This window comes from Eretmochelys imbricata, chromosome 5, assembly GCF_965152235.1.
Source record: "Eretmochelys imbricata isolate rEreImb1 chromosome 5, rEreImb1.hap1, whole genome shotgun sequence".
Taxonomy (NCBI): Eukaryota; Metazoa; Chordata; order Testudines; family Cheloniidae; genus Eretmochelys; species Eretmochelys imbricata.
In genome coordinates this window covers 39875890-39896694 of record NC_135576.1, presented here as the reverse complement: position 1 = coordinate 39896694, position 20805 = coordinate 39875890, and the positions used below count along the sequence as shown (strand labels likewise).

The following is a 20805-nucleotide window of genomic DNA, read 5'->3' as shown; positions in this document are numbered from 1 at the left end:
AGTTGGGAGTAATACTGATTGAGATTGCCTTTTCCTCAGTTTTTTAGGCTACGCCTGCTGGGTGAATTGGCATCATGAGTTTGGGGGAGGCCAGGTACAATGATAAAGGGTAACTGACTACTAAATCTGAAAGACTGTCCTTTTCTCTGCACTTATCTGACCTGACAGCCAGTGGACAGAACATCTAAATTTGTAGATTGAATAGTTTAAGGGAGTGAGATTCACCATCGTGTTTGACACCACCTCCTGTAAACCCAGTTTCTAATATCACAAAACTGGGCTTTAGGTTTCGTGAATGGAGAGAGAGGATGCAATCAGAGAACATAACCACCAATCAGGAATGGATCAATTTTGAAAAACATACAGCATTGCCAACATGCTTTGACCCCCCCCTCCCTAATATGTAATTTTTCTTTCTCCACTTTATATCTCCTATTTCTTCTTTTCTCTGCTTGCTTTCTGTCTAATAAGAGTCTAGCTTAACTGGCAAAGAGACATCTACCTTTTGTAACATTACTGAGTCTGACCAGAAAGGCAAACTAAAAGCAATGCATTAAACAGACTGACACTAATTGTTTGATAGGTCACAGAATGGCTAAGACGACCAGGAGCTATGTCATAGTTTCCCAGCAGCTAGTTTGCAAGTGTAAAAGATACAGGAAGAATGGGATCTCTTATCCCAGACACAGTCCTGGTTATTGCTGATGTATGCCAGTACATTTGAAGCTAGTGGCATCTGCGGCAGTTCATCCTGGCAGCATGGGTTAGATTTTCCTCCAAAGAGTTAAATTGATGGGAAGGGTGGCTGCTGCTCTTAATCTTTCAGTGTTCAAGAGTTGGGGAAATAACCCGTTGTGACACACTGTACCTCAGAATGACACTCTGTAACCCCCATATTCATTATTCATATATAGTTGTGATATTTCATATAAAACATGCCATGTAAGGTACCATATGAAAGTCATGATCTGCTGAAACCCGTTGTTCTATCCAAACGTGCGTATCATTAGTGTGCTATGGTTGTTACTGAAATGTGCTGTCACTTTGCTAGTGACACACAAAGAATCCTGCCCAGGTGGGTGCTGACCACTCATTAATCAACTGTGTGACTCAACTATGCAAGCACCACACAATGGGAACTGATCATTCCCAGTGACTTAGGGCTTGTCTACACTGGCACTTTACAGCGCTGCAACTTTCTTGGTCAGGGGTGTGAGAAAACACCCCCCTGAGCACTGGACGTTTCAGTGCTATAACATACCAGAACAGACAGTGCACCAGCGCTAGGAGCTACACCCCTTGTGGAGGTGGGTTTTTTTTAGAGCACAGGCACTGTGCCGCAACTACACAAGCCAGTGTGGACAAGCCCTCAGCAAAGCCCACCAGGACATGCCTGGGCTAGTATCTGCTAGAATGCCAGGCACAAGGGTATAAAATAAAGGACAATTGCAGCAGGCAAGGGCCTTTCTCCTCTATCACCTACACTGGAGACAACCAGGACGCCAAGAAGACAAAGATCATCTGAGGAGACTGGTCCAGACTTCAGGAGGAAAGTCTGTACATTAAGGACTGGAACATCCAATGTGGTGAGAATACTGCTTGATTCAAATCCTGTTTAGTTTACAGAATATACATTGGGCGCTTATTTTTATTTTATTTGGTGACCATCTCTGTCCTTTTATGCCTACCACTTATAACCACTTAAAATCTATTTTTCTGTAGTTAATAAAACTGTTTTATATTTTACCTAAAACAGTGTGTTTTGCTTGAAGTGCTTTGGAAACCTCAGCTCAGGAACAAAAGCTGGTACATGTCTTCTCCACATTAAGGGAGGGGCAGACTGGGTTATAAACTTACACTGGTCAGGATTCTGATCGGGGCAGGGCGGTACAGCTATGAGGTCCTAGGCTGGGGAGCTGTGGGGAATTGGCAAGAACCTCTCTGTTGTTGGCCCATGAGCAGCATTCATGTAACTCCCTGTCTGTGAATGTCTATATAAGTGCAGTACCTGGAAAAGTTTGCAGCTTGTCACAATATCACAATGTGAGAGGGAGTCCAGGTTGGTAAACCAAAGGGCCCAGCAGTACCCCAGTTCCAGGTTTCACCACGGGGAACTCCTCACACCCTTCCCTGCAAATTAGACATCAGTCTGACTTCTCTTAAAAGGGATGAGTTCTCAGAAATGCCCAGGCCTGATGGTTGCCTTGTCTAGTGGTCTACACAGGGTTGTGGGCAGTCCTTGGAATTCACAACAGGAAAGTATTTCACAGACATTTCAAAATGTTTTAAAACAAACTTTCTTGGAGAGTGGGAGAAGATAGAAGGGGAAAACAGAATGACCTTTTATTTCCACTTGCACATTTGGGGTACGTCAACCAATAAAGTGTGAGAGTAACTTTACTCTTGAGAATAATAGCACTTGGTGTGCATAGGATCAAACCTTTCATAAACAGTTCATTTGAAATGCCAAGACAAATCCTCTTACCTCTTGACCACACTCACATGCCATCTGGCTCAGAAGCAGTGAAAAAAAACTTGCATTTTGTAGCAGAACTCTACCTATGACTCCCAAGTAAGTAGACATCACCACTGGATATCTCTGAAACAAAAGTAAAGAAAACAGAAGATTTTTATTTTAATGTAGAAAAAATACATACTACGCTACAGAAATACCAAAACAGTATAGGGAATATAGGGAGAATGCTTGCATGCATTCCCTTTCTTGATGCTTTACCTTCCTTTACCAAATCAGGAATTATTGATGTGTACTACAGAAGCCACCAGAGATACAGTATTGACCTACCATTACCACAAAGGTAGCTCCTATTCTACCAATCTGGACAAACTATTGTAATGTTAGATTCTGTACCACTGAGTAGTAAATGCTGTCAGATGCTAACTTTCAAGGTACTGTACAGTTTAGACTAATTGCATCTTACACTATGAAGCATGTATTGTACTGGTAACATGGCATTCTGTTAGCAAATGCAAATTTGGAATGTATTTTTGTAAAATGAGTATTTATTAATTATATCTAGAACTGTTTAATATCTCTTAAAATATTGTTACAGTTCTCTTTGATAGCTTTTGGCAAGTCTATACAGTGGCTAATTTGCTAGTCTCCCAAAATTCAGTTTATATTTTTAAGATGTGCCTTAGCTAGTTACAATAATGGCCTTAGTATTCAGAAGCTCACAGGATTGTTGTAAGATATTTGTATCAGTTAATATTGTTCAATTCAGGAGATATCAATGGTATTTCTGGTATTGACTCTTGCATCTAGCAAGTTATAAACAAATATTTTACAATATTTTGTACTTGAAAAATGAAAAAGCAGATACCCCACAATGATATCTGAGATTTTTTAGATATGGGCAAGTGAATTTATTATAATTATGAGAGAGAAAACATCTTTAATATCCACATCCAGTTTTTTTCTGTATATTTTGTCTTGTGCATCTTTTAGATTATATTTTCTTCTGGGCAGAGACTGTCTTTATTTTTGTGTTTTGTAAACCAACAAGCATATTACTGTCTCTAAATAAATACATAAAAAGAGGTTATTTAGCTTACAGTAATGGATGTTCTTGACATGTGTTTATATGTTTTCCACTCTTGGGTGTTTGCATGGCCCCAGCACCAGTGAGTTGAATTGTTTTCTCCAGCTTGCGCCCTAGCTACACTTGTATACCCTCACAAGGGGAAAGCAAAACAGGTAGGGCCAACTGTCTCTCAATTGTTACAGATTTCAGTGTTGTAGGAAAGGAGGGAAGATAGTGGAATATATATAGACAACACATCTTCAAGTGATTGCCTATACGGCTGTTGTCTAAACTGGCCATCAGTAAGTTTAGGCTTGAAATTAGACAAAGGTTTCTAATAAGAGGAGTGAAGTTCCAGAACAGCCTTCCAAGGGGAGCAGTGGAGGCAAAAAACCTAATTTGTTTTAAGAGTGAGCTTGATAAGTTTATGGAGCATGCCTATAATGGCATAGGGCCCATCTGAAACTATTAGCAAATATCTCCAACAGTTGGAGATGGGACATTAGATGGGGAGGGCTCAGTTACTACAGAGAATTGTTGTCTGGCTGGTGGGTCTTGCCCACATGCTCAGGATCTAACTGATCGCCATATTTGGGATCAGGCAGGAATTTTTCCTCAGCTCAGACTGGCAGAGACCCTGGGGTTTTTTTACCTCCTCTACAGCATGGGGCATGATTCACTTGCTGGTTTGTACTAGAGTAAATGGTGGATTTTCTATAACTTTGAAGTATTTAAATCAAGATTTGAGGGCTCCAGTAACTCAGCCAGAGGTTACGGGCATATTATATGTGTGGATGAGGTTCTGTAGCCTGCAACATGCAGGTCACTTTAGATTATCATTATGGTCCCTTCTGGCCTTAGAATATACGTAGACTCCCATGCAAGGATGTCGGAAATCTGAATCTTAAGTAACTAAAGGCTGAAAAACTGACATGCCAAAAGACGTGCCAGCTCTGGAAACCTTCCCTATTCATAGTGCTATTGCATACTGTTTAGTAAATGTATGGATGGAACTCTATGTGGCAGCTCTACAAATTCTGGCAATAGGAACGTTTCTAAAGAAAGCCACTGAAGTAGCCTGACCTCTAGCAGAGATTTTATATGAACAGAAGCATCCTGTTTAGCCATTTAACAGAGATTGAAACCACCCAAAATCCAGTTCGATAATCTTTGGGAAGAAATTACCTTCCCTTTTACTTCTTTGGCATAGGTTACAAATCATTGAGATGTCTCTAAATGAACTGGGGTTCTAAATAAAAGATAACACCCTAACCATGTCTAGTATGTGTAGTTTTCTTTCTCCATCATTCATATGGGGGTTTGGAAAAAATACAGGCAAATGAATAGTTTGATTAATATTAAAATTAGAAAAAATTAAGAATGAAACTAGAATAAGGCCTAGGGCCATGTCTACCCTTACAAGCTCACAGCGACAAAGCTGTACCAATACACCCTCGAGCAACAAAATTTTTGCTGACATGGCCTAAGTGAGACCTGATCTTTATGAAAAGTCTTCCACTCTGTGTGCAGACATAAGGGTACCCAAAAACTATGTTTGCACAGATAGATGTTGAAAAGAATACATGGCTAATGGTTTGAATGGAGCTAATATAGACCAGCTAATACAATATTCAAATCACACAAGGGAAGTGATTCTCTAACCAGAAAGGAATAGCTGCAACTAAACCCTTCCAAAATCTAGAAATGGTGGGATATGAAAATATTTTGTAATTTTGAATTTGTGGATGGTAAGCAACTGCAGATGCTAGAGGTACTTTTATTGAGCTATTAGGGAAACCACATTTTTTAATGAAAGCAAGCAGTCCAATATATATAGCAGGGGTGGGCAAACTGATCTGGCCCCTTAGAGCTTTGGATCCCGTCTGTGGGATTGCCCCCCAGCTGCAGGCCCCGCACCACTCTCAGAAGCAGCTGGCACCATGTCCCTGCAGCCCGGGGGCGGGGCGGGGGAGACAGCTCCATGCGTTGCTCTTGCCTCCAGGCACCACCTCCCGCAGCTCCCATTGGCCAGGAACGGGGAACCGCGGCCAATGGGAGCTTCGGGGGAGGTACCTGGAGGCATGGCAAGGGCAGGGTGCGGCGCCCTGTGCCCCCTGCCTCCCCCAGGGGCCACAAAGGGACGTGGTTCTGGCCACTTCCTGGAGCGGCGCAGCGTGGGGCCAGGGCAGACAGGCATGGAGCTTGCCCTGGCCCCGGTGCGCACCACTGCCACCTCGGAGCTGCTTTAGGTAAGTGGCGCAGGGCCGGAGCCAGAACCCCTTCTGCACCCTGCCCAACTCCCTGCCCTAAGTCCCTTGCCTGCACCTCACACCCCTCCTGCACCCCAACTCCCTGCCCTGAGCCCCCTGCTGCAACCTGCACCCCCGTGCACCCCAACTCTGAGCCCCCTGTTGCACCCTGCACACCCCAGCCCCCTGCCTGCACTTTGCACCCCTCCTGCACCCCAACTCCCTTCTCTAAGCCCCATCGCACCCTGAACCCCTCCTGCACCCCAAACCCCAGCCCTGAGCTCCCTCCCGCAGTCCGCACACCTCCTGCACCCCTGCCCTAAGCCCCCTCATACACCCCGCACCCCTCCTGCAATCCCTTGCCCTGAGCCCATTTCTGCACACTGCACCCCCTCCCACACCCCAACCCCCTGCCCCAGCCCTGCACACAATTTCTCCCTCGGCCCAAAACGTTTGCCCACCCCTGATATATAGGATGCCTGTTAGGAAAGGTAAAACATGATGTCACTGTGCCCAAATGGTGAACCATTTCCATTTGGCATTATGGGTAGATTTTACAGTCTTTTCTGCGATTAATTAGACTACTTTAGACAACCTGGGAGCAGGACCTCTCCAAGTCATTTAAGCAGCAAGGATCTGAGCTGTAAGGTGCAGAGATGGTACATCTTGATAAAGAGTTCCCCCCTCATCTGGAGAGATCAAATACAGAATTAAAGGTAGCAATATTGGAGTCTGACTTGACATTCTTAACAGGTCTGGAAAACCTCGGACAAGCTGGTGCAATGAGAATCATCACTGCAGTATCCTGCTTGAGTTTCCCTGGAATTCACTAAAAAGAAAAGGAGTACTTGTGGCACCTTAGAGACTAACAAATTTATCTGAGCATAAGCTACAGCTCACTTCATCGGATTCATTCACTTTAAAAAGTTAATTGTATCCAGTTTGCAAATTAATTCCAATTCAGCAGTCTCTCATTGGAGTCTGTTTTTGAAGTTTTTTTGTTGAAGTATTGCCACTTTTAGGTCTGTAATCGAGTGACCAAAGAGATTGAAGTGTTCTCCAACTGGTTTATGAATGTTATAATTCTTGACATCTGATTTGTGTCCATTTATTCTTTTACGTAGAGACTGTCCAGTTTGACCAATGTACATGGCAGAGGGGCATTGCTGGCACATGATGGCATATATCACATTGGTAGATGTGCAGGTGAACAAGCCTCTGATAGTGTGGCTGATGTGATTAGGCCCTATGATGGTGTCCCCTGAATAGATATGTGGGCACAGTTGGCAACAGGCTTTGTTGCAAGGATAGGTTCCTGGGTTAGTGGTTCTGTTGTGTGGTTGCTGGTGAGTATTTGCTTCAGGTTGGGGGGCTGTCTGTAAGCAAGGACTGGCCTGTCTCCCAAGATCTGTGAGAGTGATGGGTCATCCTTCAGGATAGGTTGTAGATCCTTGATGATGCCCTGGAGAGGTTTTAGTTGGGGGGCTGAAGGTGACGGCTAGTGGCGTTGTTATTTTCTTTGTTGGGCCTGTCCTGTAGTAGGTGACTTCTGGGTACTCTTCTGGCTCTGTCAATCTGTTTCTTCACTTCAGCAGGTGGATATTGTAGTTGTAAGAACGCTTGATAGAGATCTTGTAGGTGTTTGTCTCTGTCTGAGGGGTTGGAGCAAATGCAGTTGTATCATAGAGCTTGGCTGTAGACAATGGATCGTGTGGTGTGGTCTGGATGAAAGCTGGAGGCATGTAGGTAGGAATAGCGGTCAGTAGGTTTCCGGTACAGGGTAGTGTTTATGTGACCATCGCTTATTAGCACCGTAGTGTCCAGGAAGTGGATCTCTTGTGTGGACTGGTCCAGGCTGAGGTTGATGGTGGGATGGAAATTGTTGAAATCATGGTGGAATTCCTCAAGGGCTTCTTTTCCATGGGTCCAGAATGAAGATGTCATCAATGTAGAGCAAGTAGAGAAAGGGCATTAGGGGACGAGAGCTGAGGAAGCGTTGTTCTAAGTCAGCCATAAAAATGTTGGCATGCTGTGGGGCCATGCGGGTACCCATAGCAGTGCCGCTGATTTGAAGGTATACATTGTCCCCAAATGTGAAATAGTTATGAAATGAGCTGTAGCTCACGAAAGCTTATGCTCAAATAAATTTGTTAGTCTCTCAAGTGCCACAAGTACTCCTTTTCTTTTTGCGAATACAGACCAACACGGCTGCTACTCTGAAACCTGTCAGAATTCACTGTATCAAAAGTATCTCCAGATAAGCATACATGAGTCCTCTTGACCACAGAATTAGAAAGGTATCTGAAAGAGACCCTGGACTCTGTCTGCCTCTCGAGTAAAAGCTGTTGACTATCAATGCCATGGCAAACAGATCTATAACTGGGTGACCCCATTTCTGAAAAAATCTGCTGAACAACAGATATTTATGGACCACTCATCGTCAGAAGAAAAGTTCCTACTCAGACAATCTGCAACAGTGTTCATCAGTTCTGGGAGATGAATAACTTCGATAAAAATTCCATGTTTGATGCACCACTCACAAAGCTGGATTACTTCTTGGCATAGGGGAGATGACCTTGCTCCTCCCTGCCTATTTACATAAAAATAGCAGTGGTGGTGTTTGTCATTTATCTGTATAGACTTGCCATGGGTTAGAGACAAAATACTAGACAGGGGAGAAGAATCGTCCTGAGCTGTAAAATATTTATACATAGAAGGGATTCATCCTTTGTCCATGGTGCTTGTGTTTGATGATGCCCCAGGTGAGCTCCTCAGCCTTGTTTGGATTCATCTGGCAACAGAGTTAACATTGGAAATAGGTGTACAGAGAAGATCCTTGCATACATGAATTGGATCTTTCCACCACTGAAGCAAAAAGACGACATACTGTGGGTTCTGCACTAGCATGTCTATATGGTAACTTGATGGAATGTAGACTGATTTCAGCCATCCTTGCAAACGAAGGCGAAGTCTGCCACGGGGAGTAACAAACACGCACAATGTCATGTGACGCAAGACTCTGAACTGTATCTTATAGCTTTGTGTTGGGTGTTCTGTAATTGAATTATCATGTGCATGATCTTCTTGAATCTGGACTGAGGTGGGTAAGCTGATGCCATGGGGTCCAGAAGAGCACCTATGAATTCTATTATTTAAATGGAATCAGTACAGAATTTTCCCTGTTTACACTTCGTCCAGAATGGCCAAGAGCTGAAGAATGCAATGAATATTTTCCAAGACCTGCTGAGGGGAGGACGCATGTATCAGCTGATCACTGAGGTAAGGATAAACTCCAATGGTCTGCTTTCATAGAAATGCTGCAATGACCACCAGGCACTTTTGTTAATGCCCTAGGGGCTAAGGAATAAATAAAAATAAAAACCTCTTCCCATGAATCGATGAGGAACCTCATCTTTGCCCTATTTGTCTGATGAAATATTATTCCAGATTTCTCAAAAATATAATAGATGGTTTCCAAAAGGGGTAAGTAAGAGAAAAAGATGCATAACAATCAGTTTTGAGTTCTCGACATGACCATCAAACTTGCTGCCTGTTGATAGACGTAACTGAACCAGATGGACACCTTTGATGGAAACACTGTTTTTTACTAGCAGGCCAAAAGATTTGTGATACAAGGTTTGTAATAGACACATCATCATCTGAGACTGCAGGAATTCCCCGCCCCCAACTGCCTGTATTCTTCCAAATGACCTTAAATTTTCAGTGGATCTTACGGAGATATGTAGGATGTCATCTGTTTTAAAGCTAAGTAGCTCTCAGCTCTAGAATGGTAAATCCTCAGTAGTGCTCTCAACTTCATGTGGGATACGCAAAGACTGTAACCGAGACACTTGCCTCGTTGTTTTGGCAGTCATCATGAAATACACAGCAGCATCTGATACATCCACTGCGGCTTGTAATGGGGTTTTGGAGATAGTTGTTCATTAATCAGAGATTGCAGTTCTGATCTGGACTCCTGGGTATCTTGTCAAGGAACCTGGAAATACTATTCCGGCAGAGATAATTGCCTTTAGAAAGGAGAGCCTGATAATTTGAGATTCTCATTTGAAGACTGGCAGAGGCAAAGCTCTTCCTTCTCAGCAAGTCTAAATGATTGGGCTCCTTTTCCTTTGCAGTTGACTTGGAGCTTAGCTGTTTAGTATGCTTCTGACCTGCTACAACTACAAGAGAGCCTGGTATGGGGTCAGTAGAGAATAATTCAAACCTTGATGATGGTACCTGATACCTGCTATTGATCTCTTTTGAGGAAGCAGGAATTGTGATGGTGTTTGCCACAAAAGCTGAGCCAATTCCAGCAGGTCCTCACTAACTGGCATTGTCAGCCTTTCTAGAAGTGCAGTATGTAATATGTCTAGATGTCTGTGGGATTTTTCACTCACCACTTCCACCAGGCTCTCTTATGTTTCAGCCAATCTCTACAGAAACTTCTGAAATGTATGAGAATCCTCAGGTGGTGTTGAAGAAGATGGGATAGCAGCTTTGGCAGGCAAAGAAGATAAAAGTGCAGCTGGAGGAAATCAGTCTGATGAAACTGCTCTTCTTTAGAATTTGGATTTGCTGCTGACCTGGAGAAACATGAGGCTGCCGTTCTGCACAAGATGCATATGGCCTGACTGCAGAAGGGGACGATGGTCTAGAATATTTTCATGACACAGGCTTCTCAAAAATTGAGGGCCCCGAGAAGTCCGGTATAACCAGGAGTATGAAGCTCTACAGGAGTTGAAACTAGGTCCGTGGGTCTCCAGGAAATCTTTGCATCCTGGCCACCATCCATCTTGTTAGTAACTGATGGACTGAGTGGCTAATGGAAGCCTAACCCCACCTGAGGCACTACTCATGGGAGTCCTGATTACAGCAATGCCCAACCCCACTGCTTGGTCCATCTGTGCTATTTAAGCCAGAAGAAGGCAAAGGAAGTTGTCCATGCAACTGCGTGAATTCCTGACTGGCTGCTACATTGAACCCTGCCTTCGCGCCGGACTTCTGAGCCCTGCTTCTCTGCCTTGTCCTGGTCCCTGCCTTCCTGCTCCTTGGTTTGAGTCTTGACTCCAACCCAGTTCTGACCCTTGGCTCGACTCCAGATTCTGACTTTGGCTCCGACTACTAGCTCTGATGTCCCAAGCCCCAGTTGTGATAAGGAGTATGGAACATATGCAAATTGATAGATCAGGGAAGTGGTATCAGGATTAGAGTGTATCTCTCTGTTCCCAACGGCTGACAAGCCTGACTCCATCATTAGGTGAGATGGCTGTGTCACGTGGGTGACAGTATTTGAAGCCAGGGAATTTTTGTTCAGCCATAAAGACTCAAGACCCAAGACTACGTAGCAAAGAGCTACATATATAGAGAAAAGTTGCCCAAATGAAACCTAACCTACTAAAAACTAGTAGAATACTAACTATAGTCAAAATTTACTGTAAATAAACTATGGAAATAGACTTAGCTAGAGTAAAGACACTGCTTTCATTGCATTAGAAGAAACTAAGATTGGTTGACCCACCTCTTTATGTCCTTAGAATAGAAAGCATGAGGGCAGATAGAATGTGGGCCAATGGGAAGTGGTGATCAAAACAATTCCAGTCTCCAATGCTCAAACACCCAAGAGCGGAATACATACATCACATCTCAAAGAAGAATAAATAATACTTAGACTTGAAAGTATCTTTGCTAACAGGTTGACAATACTGACTTCTGAAAGTATAGTTTGACTCTAAAAATTGACTGTAAAACCAGCACCATTTTACTCAATCTATCTGCTATTCATAATTATATGTGCTGACTGTAACAAAATTAAGTTTTTACTGCTTTTTTCTTCCTATTAGCATAGCAGGAGTCAACATCGTTCAACGAGTAAGCTGTATTTTGTTCTTTCTTGTGCATCAACAGTTGTTTAACATGCTACAATCAGTCACACCTTTGTACCTGTATTGAAGTCCAAGAGTTACACAGGTGTCACTGAGGGTATGTTTACACTTTGAATTGGGAGTGTGATTCCCAGCTCAAGGAGACATACCTGTGCTAGCTTTCATCAGGATAGAGCACTAAAAATAGAGTGTAGCCATAGGAGCACGAACAACGGGATGGGTTAGCCACTGCTAGTACATGCCTAGGGTCTCAGACGAGTATGAATTTGGGCTGGCTAACCGTCCTGCTGTTGCAGCTCCTTTCTGCTTTTAGTGAACTAGCTTGATGAGCGGTAGCGCAAGTGTGTCTCCTCAACCTGGGAATCACACCCTCAAGCTCAAAGTGCAGAGATACTGTAAGAGAAAAATACATATGCTACGAGGTACAGAATTAAGATGGTTGTAGGAATATTCTGAATTAGTGGAATTTTTGTGCCGCGAGATAGGAAGGATACTAAGCCACCATACAAGTATTCTGTACTTCTTGCACGCTGTGTTGTGCTTTGTGGTGATTCCCTGAACTCCTCTAGCGCATTGGAGCAGTACGTTGGACAGCAAGGAATTCCAAAACCCACAAAGGCTACACAACAGACACTTTCCCAATTCCCATGAAATTCCAAATTACTTAGGCTGCACAGCTCATTTATTCAGGCTATTGACTGAATTAAAATTTGCCTCTTAACCGTTATTATGAATTTAGGAATGACATTGCCCCCATTTTAAGAAATGCAGAATATCCTCTCAAAGTTCAAGAAAAGTGCCAGAAAAGCAGTGTTTAACCCACTCAATCTACGCAATGTTGATACAACAGCACCACTGAAAGGGAGAACATGGAATTCTGAGCACAAAACAAAAGCAAAATAGCATACTTCTCTCCTATCTCAGTTAGCATCCTTATTCAGTGATACTTCAAGTCACTGAGCTATGCAGAACATCAGTAGCAGCTTGATACTGTCTCCTTTTCCTTTTTTATCTAATTCATTTGTCCCTGGCACAGGGGACTCAACAAATTGTCAGTAGTAGTTTGGTTCCTTTCCCAATTTATCAGACCTTTTGTTGGCTTTATAAAAGTGCTGTTGGTCTGGCAACAGCAACTCATCACGGTAATTCTCTGTGGTGACACTTCCTCATGGTAACAGTTAAGGAATAGCAGCGTGCAAATACACAAATTGGTGAAATAACAGATGACAGAGAAAGTGCTGAAATATGTTATTTTACCAGTTCATGGTATCACCTACTGGTTATTTCAAGTCTTTTTATTCAATGTGAGAAAACAATAGGATTTATCAGGTATACTTAAAAACCACAGAGAAAAAGAGAAATGAAATTAAAACCTTAGGTCATGTAACAGAAGGGGATGAAGTAACCCCCTGAAACTCTATAGTTGTTCTGTCTGCCAAAGTTTAAACAAAAGGAAGAAAAAACTGACTGACAAGATAAATTTCAGTGCACAAAGATTTAAAATAAAGACATGGTATTAATTTATTTAGTATATGTTTTCTTTAAACGCATTCTCTTAATTCAATATTCTAATATCTAAATTACTTATAATATATAATTATATGGGTATATTTACAGTAACAAAATGGAATCAAGTGTGTACAGTAAATGTAGGTTTTAAATGACTGACTTTCCTTATTAAATGAATAGGGAAGTGTTATTTACTCCTTCACATAACAGAAGAACAAAGGGCCACCCAATGAAATTAATACGCAGCAGGTTTACACAAACTAAAGGAAGTACTTTTTCCATACGATCCACAGTCAACCTGTGGAACTCGTTGCCATGGGACGTTGTGAAGGCCAAAAGTATAACTGGGTACTAAAAAGTATTAGATAAGTTCATGGTGGATAGGTCCATCAATAGCTTTTAGCCAAAATGGTCAAGGACACAACCCCATGCACTAAGTGTCCCTAAACCTCTGATTCCAGAAGCTGGGACTGGATGATAAGGGACAGATCACTCAAAATTGCCCTGTTGTGTTCATTCTCTCTGATGCATTTAGCACTGGTCACCATCAGAGACAGGATACTGGGCTAGATGAACCTTTGGTCTGACCCAGTATGGCTGATATTATGTTCTTACGTTCACTAAAATTGAAACCTGAGAGGTACTTTAAAATAAAAAACAAAAGGTTGCTCCTTAGTCAAAGGCGATATTAGAACTCTACCCAAATAAGTGATACTAAAGATGTTATAACTTCCCAGACTACCACATTTTATCTATGCCATTTATTTGCTTTATTTACTTACCTATGCATCTTTTTTGAATTTGAATTAATTAGTTGCTAACAAAAAAACTCAAAACACTTCTAATTAGTGTGTAGAACCTTATTGTTCATAAGGTGCTGTATAAACTCAATTAATACAAAAAGAAAAGGAATACTTGTGGCACCTTAGAGACTAACAAATTTATTTGCGCATAAGCTTTCATGAGCTATCATAAGCATAAGCTGTAGCACGAAAGCTTATGCTCAAACAAATTTGTTAGTCTCTAAGGTGCCATAAGTACTCCTTTTCTTTTTGCGAATACAGACTAACATGGCTGCTACTCTGAAACCTGTCAATTAATACAGTATTGTATAATAGTTTACAATACACACCATGTTTTGGGTGATGTTATGAGTACATATAAACTATCATTTTTTTAATCTATTTTCAACATTAGCCACATATTCTGAAACAAATTAATTTTGGCTGAAATTTTCCCTACTTAGTATCAGCCTAAACATTTTTTTTTTTTTTAAGGTCTGAGCAAAATCAAAGAAGTCATTTATTTTTGGTTCTGGGTTAAACTGACACACACTTTTCCACATAGTATGATCAGAAATTAGGCACACATAACTTCAATGCTTTAACCAATCACAAATTTACTAAAACTTTAAGTCCCAATCCTGCAATGGATTATAAAAGGATCCCTGCAACTACTACTCCTGAGGGAATTCTGCACCACTGTGCATGCGCAGAATTCATGTCTCCTGTAGATTTCTTTGCTTCCCCACAGAAAAATAACTTTCTGACAGGGAAGCAAAGAGAAGCCACAAGCGTGGTCATGTGACCCTCCCTAGCAGTATATTTCAGGTGCCCAGGGCAGCCGGCAGAAAGGTAAAATCACTGTGGGGTAGGGCGTGTGACTGTGGAAGACCCAGCTGGTGGATACCAGGGGAGGATGGGACTTCCTCTTCCACTGCACGGCATCTGGGGCCATGTCAGACCCACCCCCAGATTTCTCCTCCACCTGTAGGAAGCAATGCAAACTCCCCCTCCCCACGCTTCCCACACTCATTGCTCCTCTGCTGCAGGGGGAGGGGTCACTGTAAAGGGAGCTGCTCCTCCCAACCACCCAACCTCCATGCAGCCAGACCCTCCCACTGAGCCTTACCCTCCCTGCACCCAGAACCCCCCAACAAGCACCACTCCCCCTGCACCTGGACCATCCTGAGGAGTCACCCACACCTGGATCCCCACCCTATCGAGCCCCAAACAACCACACCTGGATCCCCACCCCACTGAACCTCACTCCCCCAGCATCTGGACTCCTCGCTGAGCCCTCCACACCCAGACCTCCCCGCTGAGCTCTATCCCTCCCACACCCAGATCCCTCTCCCCCTCTGAGCCCCAATCACCTTCACCTGGACCCCCCTTCAGAGTCCCATTACCATTGCACCCAGAACCCAACAACAAGCCCCTGTGCATCCAGATCCCCCCTGCACCCGGATCCCCCACTGAGCCTCCCATGCCCAGATTGCCCCACACAGAACCCTTTCAACCCACACCTGGATCCCCCGACATTAAGCCCCTCCACACTTGGGTCCTGCCTTGCTGAGTCTGCCTGCCCATACCTGGTGCACCTGCCATGGAGGGGCAGGGCCCTGGGGTGTTTCTGGGGCAGGCTCTGTCCTTGTGCTGTGTCAGGGTTGGGTACAGCTTCATCGCTGAGTCCATGTCTTGGGTGGAAGCTGCACAGTGATCTCCCACTTCTGTGCAGCCAGACGCCTGTGCTCCCCAATGCCATGCTGGAGTCTCCACATTTATTTGACAAATAAAATTTGCAGAATTTTGCAGTTTTAAAATAATATGCATGGAATTTTTATTTTGTTGACACAGAATGTCTTCAGGAGTAAACTACACAGAACTCCAATGACTTTCCTGAGGCTCTGCACAAGCACAAAAGTCTGCCTGCATTTAACACATTTTAGGCTTGTTTTATAGATCTCACTGAGATCTCAGAAGTGAGCCAAATTTAAATAATGTTTCACTGATTTAAAGTTTTGAGATTTAAATGTATTTATGCAAGAATAGATTTTGCTTTTTTTTTTTAAATGGCTGGACAGCTGGGAAAGTGCAGACTGCTGGGGGGTTGTGGTGAAAAACATTAGCTTTGAACTGATCTTAAGGCTTAGGTGCCTAATGCTTAGGCCCACAATATGAGCTGGTGGGGTTCTGATGAGACTTGCCAAGAGCAGCAGGGATCAGTAGACATTATAAGAAGGCTCTAGTAATGAGAAACAAATGCCTTAAGAACTTTCCTAAAATCTGTATTTTCTATAAATCCTGTATTTTATATACAGGAGAGAGTAGAACTACTAATATCAAGGGTAAAATCAATTTAATATCTGTAATTAAATTTGATACTTCATCTATTCTTCATTATACCTGACTCCCAGGGGGATGTACTTGATGATTTGAATTTCTTCTATGATGTTAATATACCGCACACTTCATAAAATGTAATTAAAAACTACCCCAAATAGAATATTTGAATTTGTAACACTGAATTCATAAGGGTAGAGGTGAAAAAGTACAGTAGTGTATATGTTCATTTGGAAAGGTAAGAAATAAGCCTGTGAAATCACAGGAAATATTCCAGTCACAACATTTCATTTTCCAGTCGTTGCTTTTTAAAATTAAATCTATTACTTACTTAATATAGGTATCTGGGTACAACCGTATGGAAAATAAGTTGAAAGCAAATACATTCGCCATGAAAAACTAAAGTAGTTTTAAGAAAATCATTCTTACCTCCCCCTCTATAATCCCCCTGAACACAGATGGCAAAAGGGGTTGAAACATTTGAGGCCCCAATGCTGGGTTTACTTTTAGGACATTTTCCACAACCTAAAAACAAACAAAAACAAACAAAACATAAAAAACAAGCAAAAAACTACAACGGAAGCTCCATGACTTATGCATATTAATGTCTATTAGTCTGGGTGATAGAATGTGGGCTATTTCATAAACTATAAAAAATAGACATTTACAATACTCTTCAGAAATGTACAAACCTTAAAATGTTATCAACTCCATTCATAAATATCCTGCTAAACTGAACAGTACAATTGAACCAATACATATGTAAGCAGCTGATTGGTGACGTTTTGCTGTTTCTAACTGATTTGCATTTGGATACAATCAATTTTGAAGACTAAAGTAAAAAAGTGTTTGGTGGGAGGGAGACACAGGACAGTAGGTTCCACAGCTAAGTAAAATATTAGCTAGCAAGCAATCTGTGACAATTTATTTAGTATAAGCCCCACCACATGGGATGAACTCTGTCAATAAAGCAGATACAGTTCCCCTGTGCAAGAACAGGTGCTCCCAGTTTGGTCTACTAAGAGGGAAGGGCAGCTCCTGGGGCTATATAGGATCAGGGAGAATCTGAGAAAGGAAGAGTCAAAGGGTATGTCTACACTACCCACTGGATCGGCGGGCAGCGATCGATCCAGCAGGAGTTGATTTATCGCGTCTAGTCTAGACGTGATAAATCAATTCCCAAGCGCTCTGCTGTCTACTCCTGTACTCCACCGCTATGAGATGCGCAGGCAGAGTCGACAGGGGAGTGGCAGCAGTTGACTCACTGTAGTGAAGAGACCGCGGTGAATAGATCCAAGTACGTCGACTTCTGCTACGTTATTCACGTAGCTGAAGTTGCATAACTTAGATCGATTCCCCTCCTACTGTCGACCAGGGCTAAGGGCTTGTCTACACTTACCGGGGGATCAACAAGCGGCGATCGGTGCCTCGGCGGTTGATTTAGCAGGTCTAGTGAAGACCCGCTAAATTGACCGCAGGTTGCTCTCCCGTCGACTCCTGTTCTAGCCCGGATCGAGTAGAGTAGGGGGAGTAGACGTCTCCCATTGACATCACATAGTGTGGGCCCTGCAATAAGTAGATCTAAGCTACGTCGATTTGAGTTACACTATTCACGTAATTCAAATTGTGTAGCTTAGATCAAATTTTCCCTGTAGTGTAGACAAGGCCTTAGTGAGTAAGGGTTTCCTTACAGCACAGACTCGGACAGTCAGGAAAAGGGCAAGTGAGAGCTGCCTGGGAGTCCAGGGCAAGTGAGAGCTGTCAGAGATGAGGAGACTGTGGAAGGTCTTAGATGGGAGCTGTAGATGGTTCCTGGGAAAAGACTGAAAGCAAGAGCACTAAAAAGGATGCAGGTTGACTTTCTGAAGCCAGGGCTGGAGAGGGCAGAAGGTCAGAGAGCAGCAGAGAGATAAGGTGGGTAAGGTGTTATCTTTTACTGGACCAGCTTCTGCTGGAGAGAGAGGGACAAGCTTTTGAGCCACACAGAGCTCTTCTTCAGGTCTGAAAAAGGTACTCCCAGCATCACAGCAAAATGGAAGGTGGAACAGATCTGGAGCCAAAACCAGTTGAGAAGGAACTGAAATGGTGGTGAGTTCATGTCTCCCTATATGCTCTTGCACTGGAGCACGCGGTTATACAATGAACAGGTGCGGACCTGCAGACACTGCTAATTTAAGTCTCTGATCAGGAGCACATGGGCATGCACATATCCAATGGTAGAGCACCCATAGGAACAATAACTTGAAGAATCCACAGTTACTACTGAAAAATTTCAGTGAGGAATGGCCAAGCCCTTTTCTTTTATAAATGAAGTAACTAAGCCTCTTTCTACTACTCTAAGCATAACTTTTAGAGTAGCAGCTCAAAATAGTACAGCTTTGAGCAATGTCTCTCCTTTAAATATCTTGAGCCAGATTCTCTGCTGTGGCTGTGATAAGCTCAGGACACAAAGGGGGTGGAGGGATGGCCATCAAAGCCAATTACTAGTCCTTCACTTTCTGATCAGCTCCAATCCAGTTTAGAGTAGTTCTAAAGGCTGCTCTAACTTGTGCCAATAGGCAATGGGGCCCCCAAAGGGTCATCTAGCAGAGAGGATACCCAAAGTGCAGCACAATCCAGCCAAGACTCCCCTACACCTCAGGCACAGAGATTAAGGATGCATAGGAGCTTAATACTCCAGGTCTGCATCTGCTGGAGGCCTCCTTGTGTTGGGAGAATGATCAGTTGCACAGATTACATTCCCTTTCTACCACTGTAGCAGGATGGAGTGGAAGAGAGAATTTTGCCCTTCCATCTCCAAATCTTTCATTCTTCGGAATGTCTCCAAGTGAGAATCACAAATTATCAAGAACAGTAATCCAGTACTCTATGAGTTGACACCACAAATATACATGCAAACCATTTGGTCATCTTAATTCAAGGTGGACATTTTGTACTTCAGTGGCTATAAACACAGAATAACTCTATTTTAGATTCTAAATGCTTAGTACACAGAGCCTTTTTAACCCTACACAAAAATTATAAACACCCAGTGGAAACTGACTGTAGATATTAAGAAAACAAAATTTTGTCAGGAAAGATCCAGCCTATCTAAATTCAACAGATTAGTTTACAAGATTATTCAAAATCAATGTATTCAAATTACTTTCTTTAAAGTATAAATTTTCATACAATATCTAAGCCCCAAAGTTGCCTTAATATTAAAACGTTGAGAGGAAAATATGGCATGTCAATTTTTGATATGGAAGGAAACCTTAACATGACAGTTTGCTGGTCAGTAATTTATGGGATTTAATGTAAATTAGATTGTTGAAATATACACTGAGAAAGTTCCCTGAATTACAAAGTAATTAAAATAAAGCATGTGTCTTTAAAAACATTATGCATAATTTGTAACGTTAGTAGTTTAAGACAGATGTTTGCATACAAAATACTGGTGCATTTTTCAAAACAAAGTAATTTCCTCCAAGTATATTTCAGAGATACAACCAGATAGAAGACTAAGAGGGGAGACTAAAAAATATATATATGTATATATAAATTCATACCACATTGCTAAGCATCAGAAGACTAAAGTTGTCTCTACTTGTTCACAAAAAGAAGGTGAATGAATGAAGCAGTGAATGAGATGGTATCCAACCTTTTCAGCTTGAGGGCCAAACATGTTATTTCACCAAGGTCAAGAGGCTACAATCAATATTTTGGGACAGATCCTCTGGGCCACTCTGCTCCATTTGGCATCTCTCAGGGTGCAAAAAGGGAGCAGAAATCACCCACAAATCTCTTTTTGGGACTTCCCCCAGTGCGAGAGTCACTAGCAGGGTACAGAGCCAGTATATGTGGCTCTGATGTCTCCCTTCCCCACATTATCTATCACAGGGGAAATGTTGAGATGTGCAGAAGCATATTGAAGATGTGGAGAGGGAACGGCTGGCGTACAATGCACTCTGGCTATAGCCAAGTGGCATATGATTTCTTGGGGATCATAATCAGCTGGTGCTGCAGCCACAAGCCACCTAGGAACCGTAACTGAGGTATGACTGTCAGCTTCTTCCCTTTTTCCCCTCCACCAGGCTACTGTGAGTAAGGGAAGCCATTTAAAAACCATCTGGGCTGCAATCTGTTCCTCCTGTGGCTCTCGCATCCCAACAGTGATGGAGGGTGGCCAATGAACTGCCTAATGGAACTGTTTGCAGAGATATGGGATCCCATCAGAATTGTTGTTGGGGCTGCAAGAAGGCAATGAGAGGCAGATAGGAAAACAGTGTCCACTACCTCCTCCCAGGGTACACCTACACTGCAATTAGATACCCACAGCTGGACCATGCCAGCTGGGTTGGGTTTGCTGGGCTCAGGGGCTGTTTAATTGCGGTGTAGATGTTTGAGCTCAGGCTGGAGCCCAGGCTCTAGGACCTTATGAGGTGGGAGGGTCCCAGAGCTTGGGCTGCAGCCCAAGTCTAAACATCTGCACTGCAATTAGACAGCCACTTAGCCCAAG

General features: G+C 42.8%; 1 protein-coding gene across 4 annotated transcripts in view; it reads right to left on the bottom strand.

Annotated features, from left to right (window-relative positions):
• The window catches only part of IPO11 (importin 11), a 311009-nt gene that overhangs the window by 90733 nt on the left and 199471 nt on the right, over nucleotides 1-20805 (bottom strand). For all 4 annotated transcript variants that reach the window (XM_077816907.1, XM_077816909.1, XM_077816906.1 and 1 more), the window contains exons 26-27: nucleotides 16737-16832; nucleotides 2486-2599 (exon numbers count right to left, since the gene is read on the bottom strand). In XM_077816907.1, the coding sequence (XP_077673033.1) occupies nucleotides 2486-2599; nucleotides 16737-16832 (210 nt within the window). The remainder of the gene's footprint in view (nucleotides 1-2485; nucleotides 2600-16736; nucleotides 16833-20805) is intronic.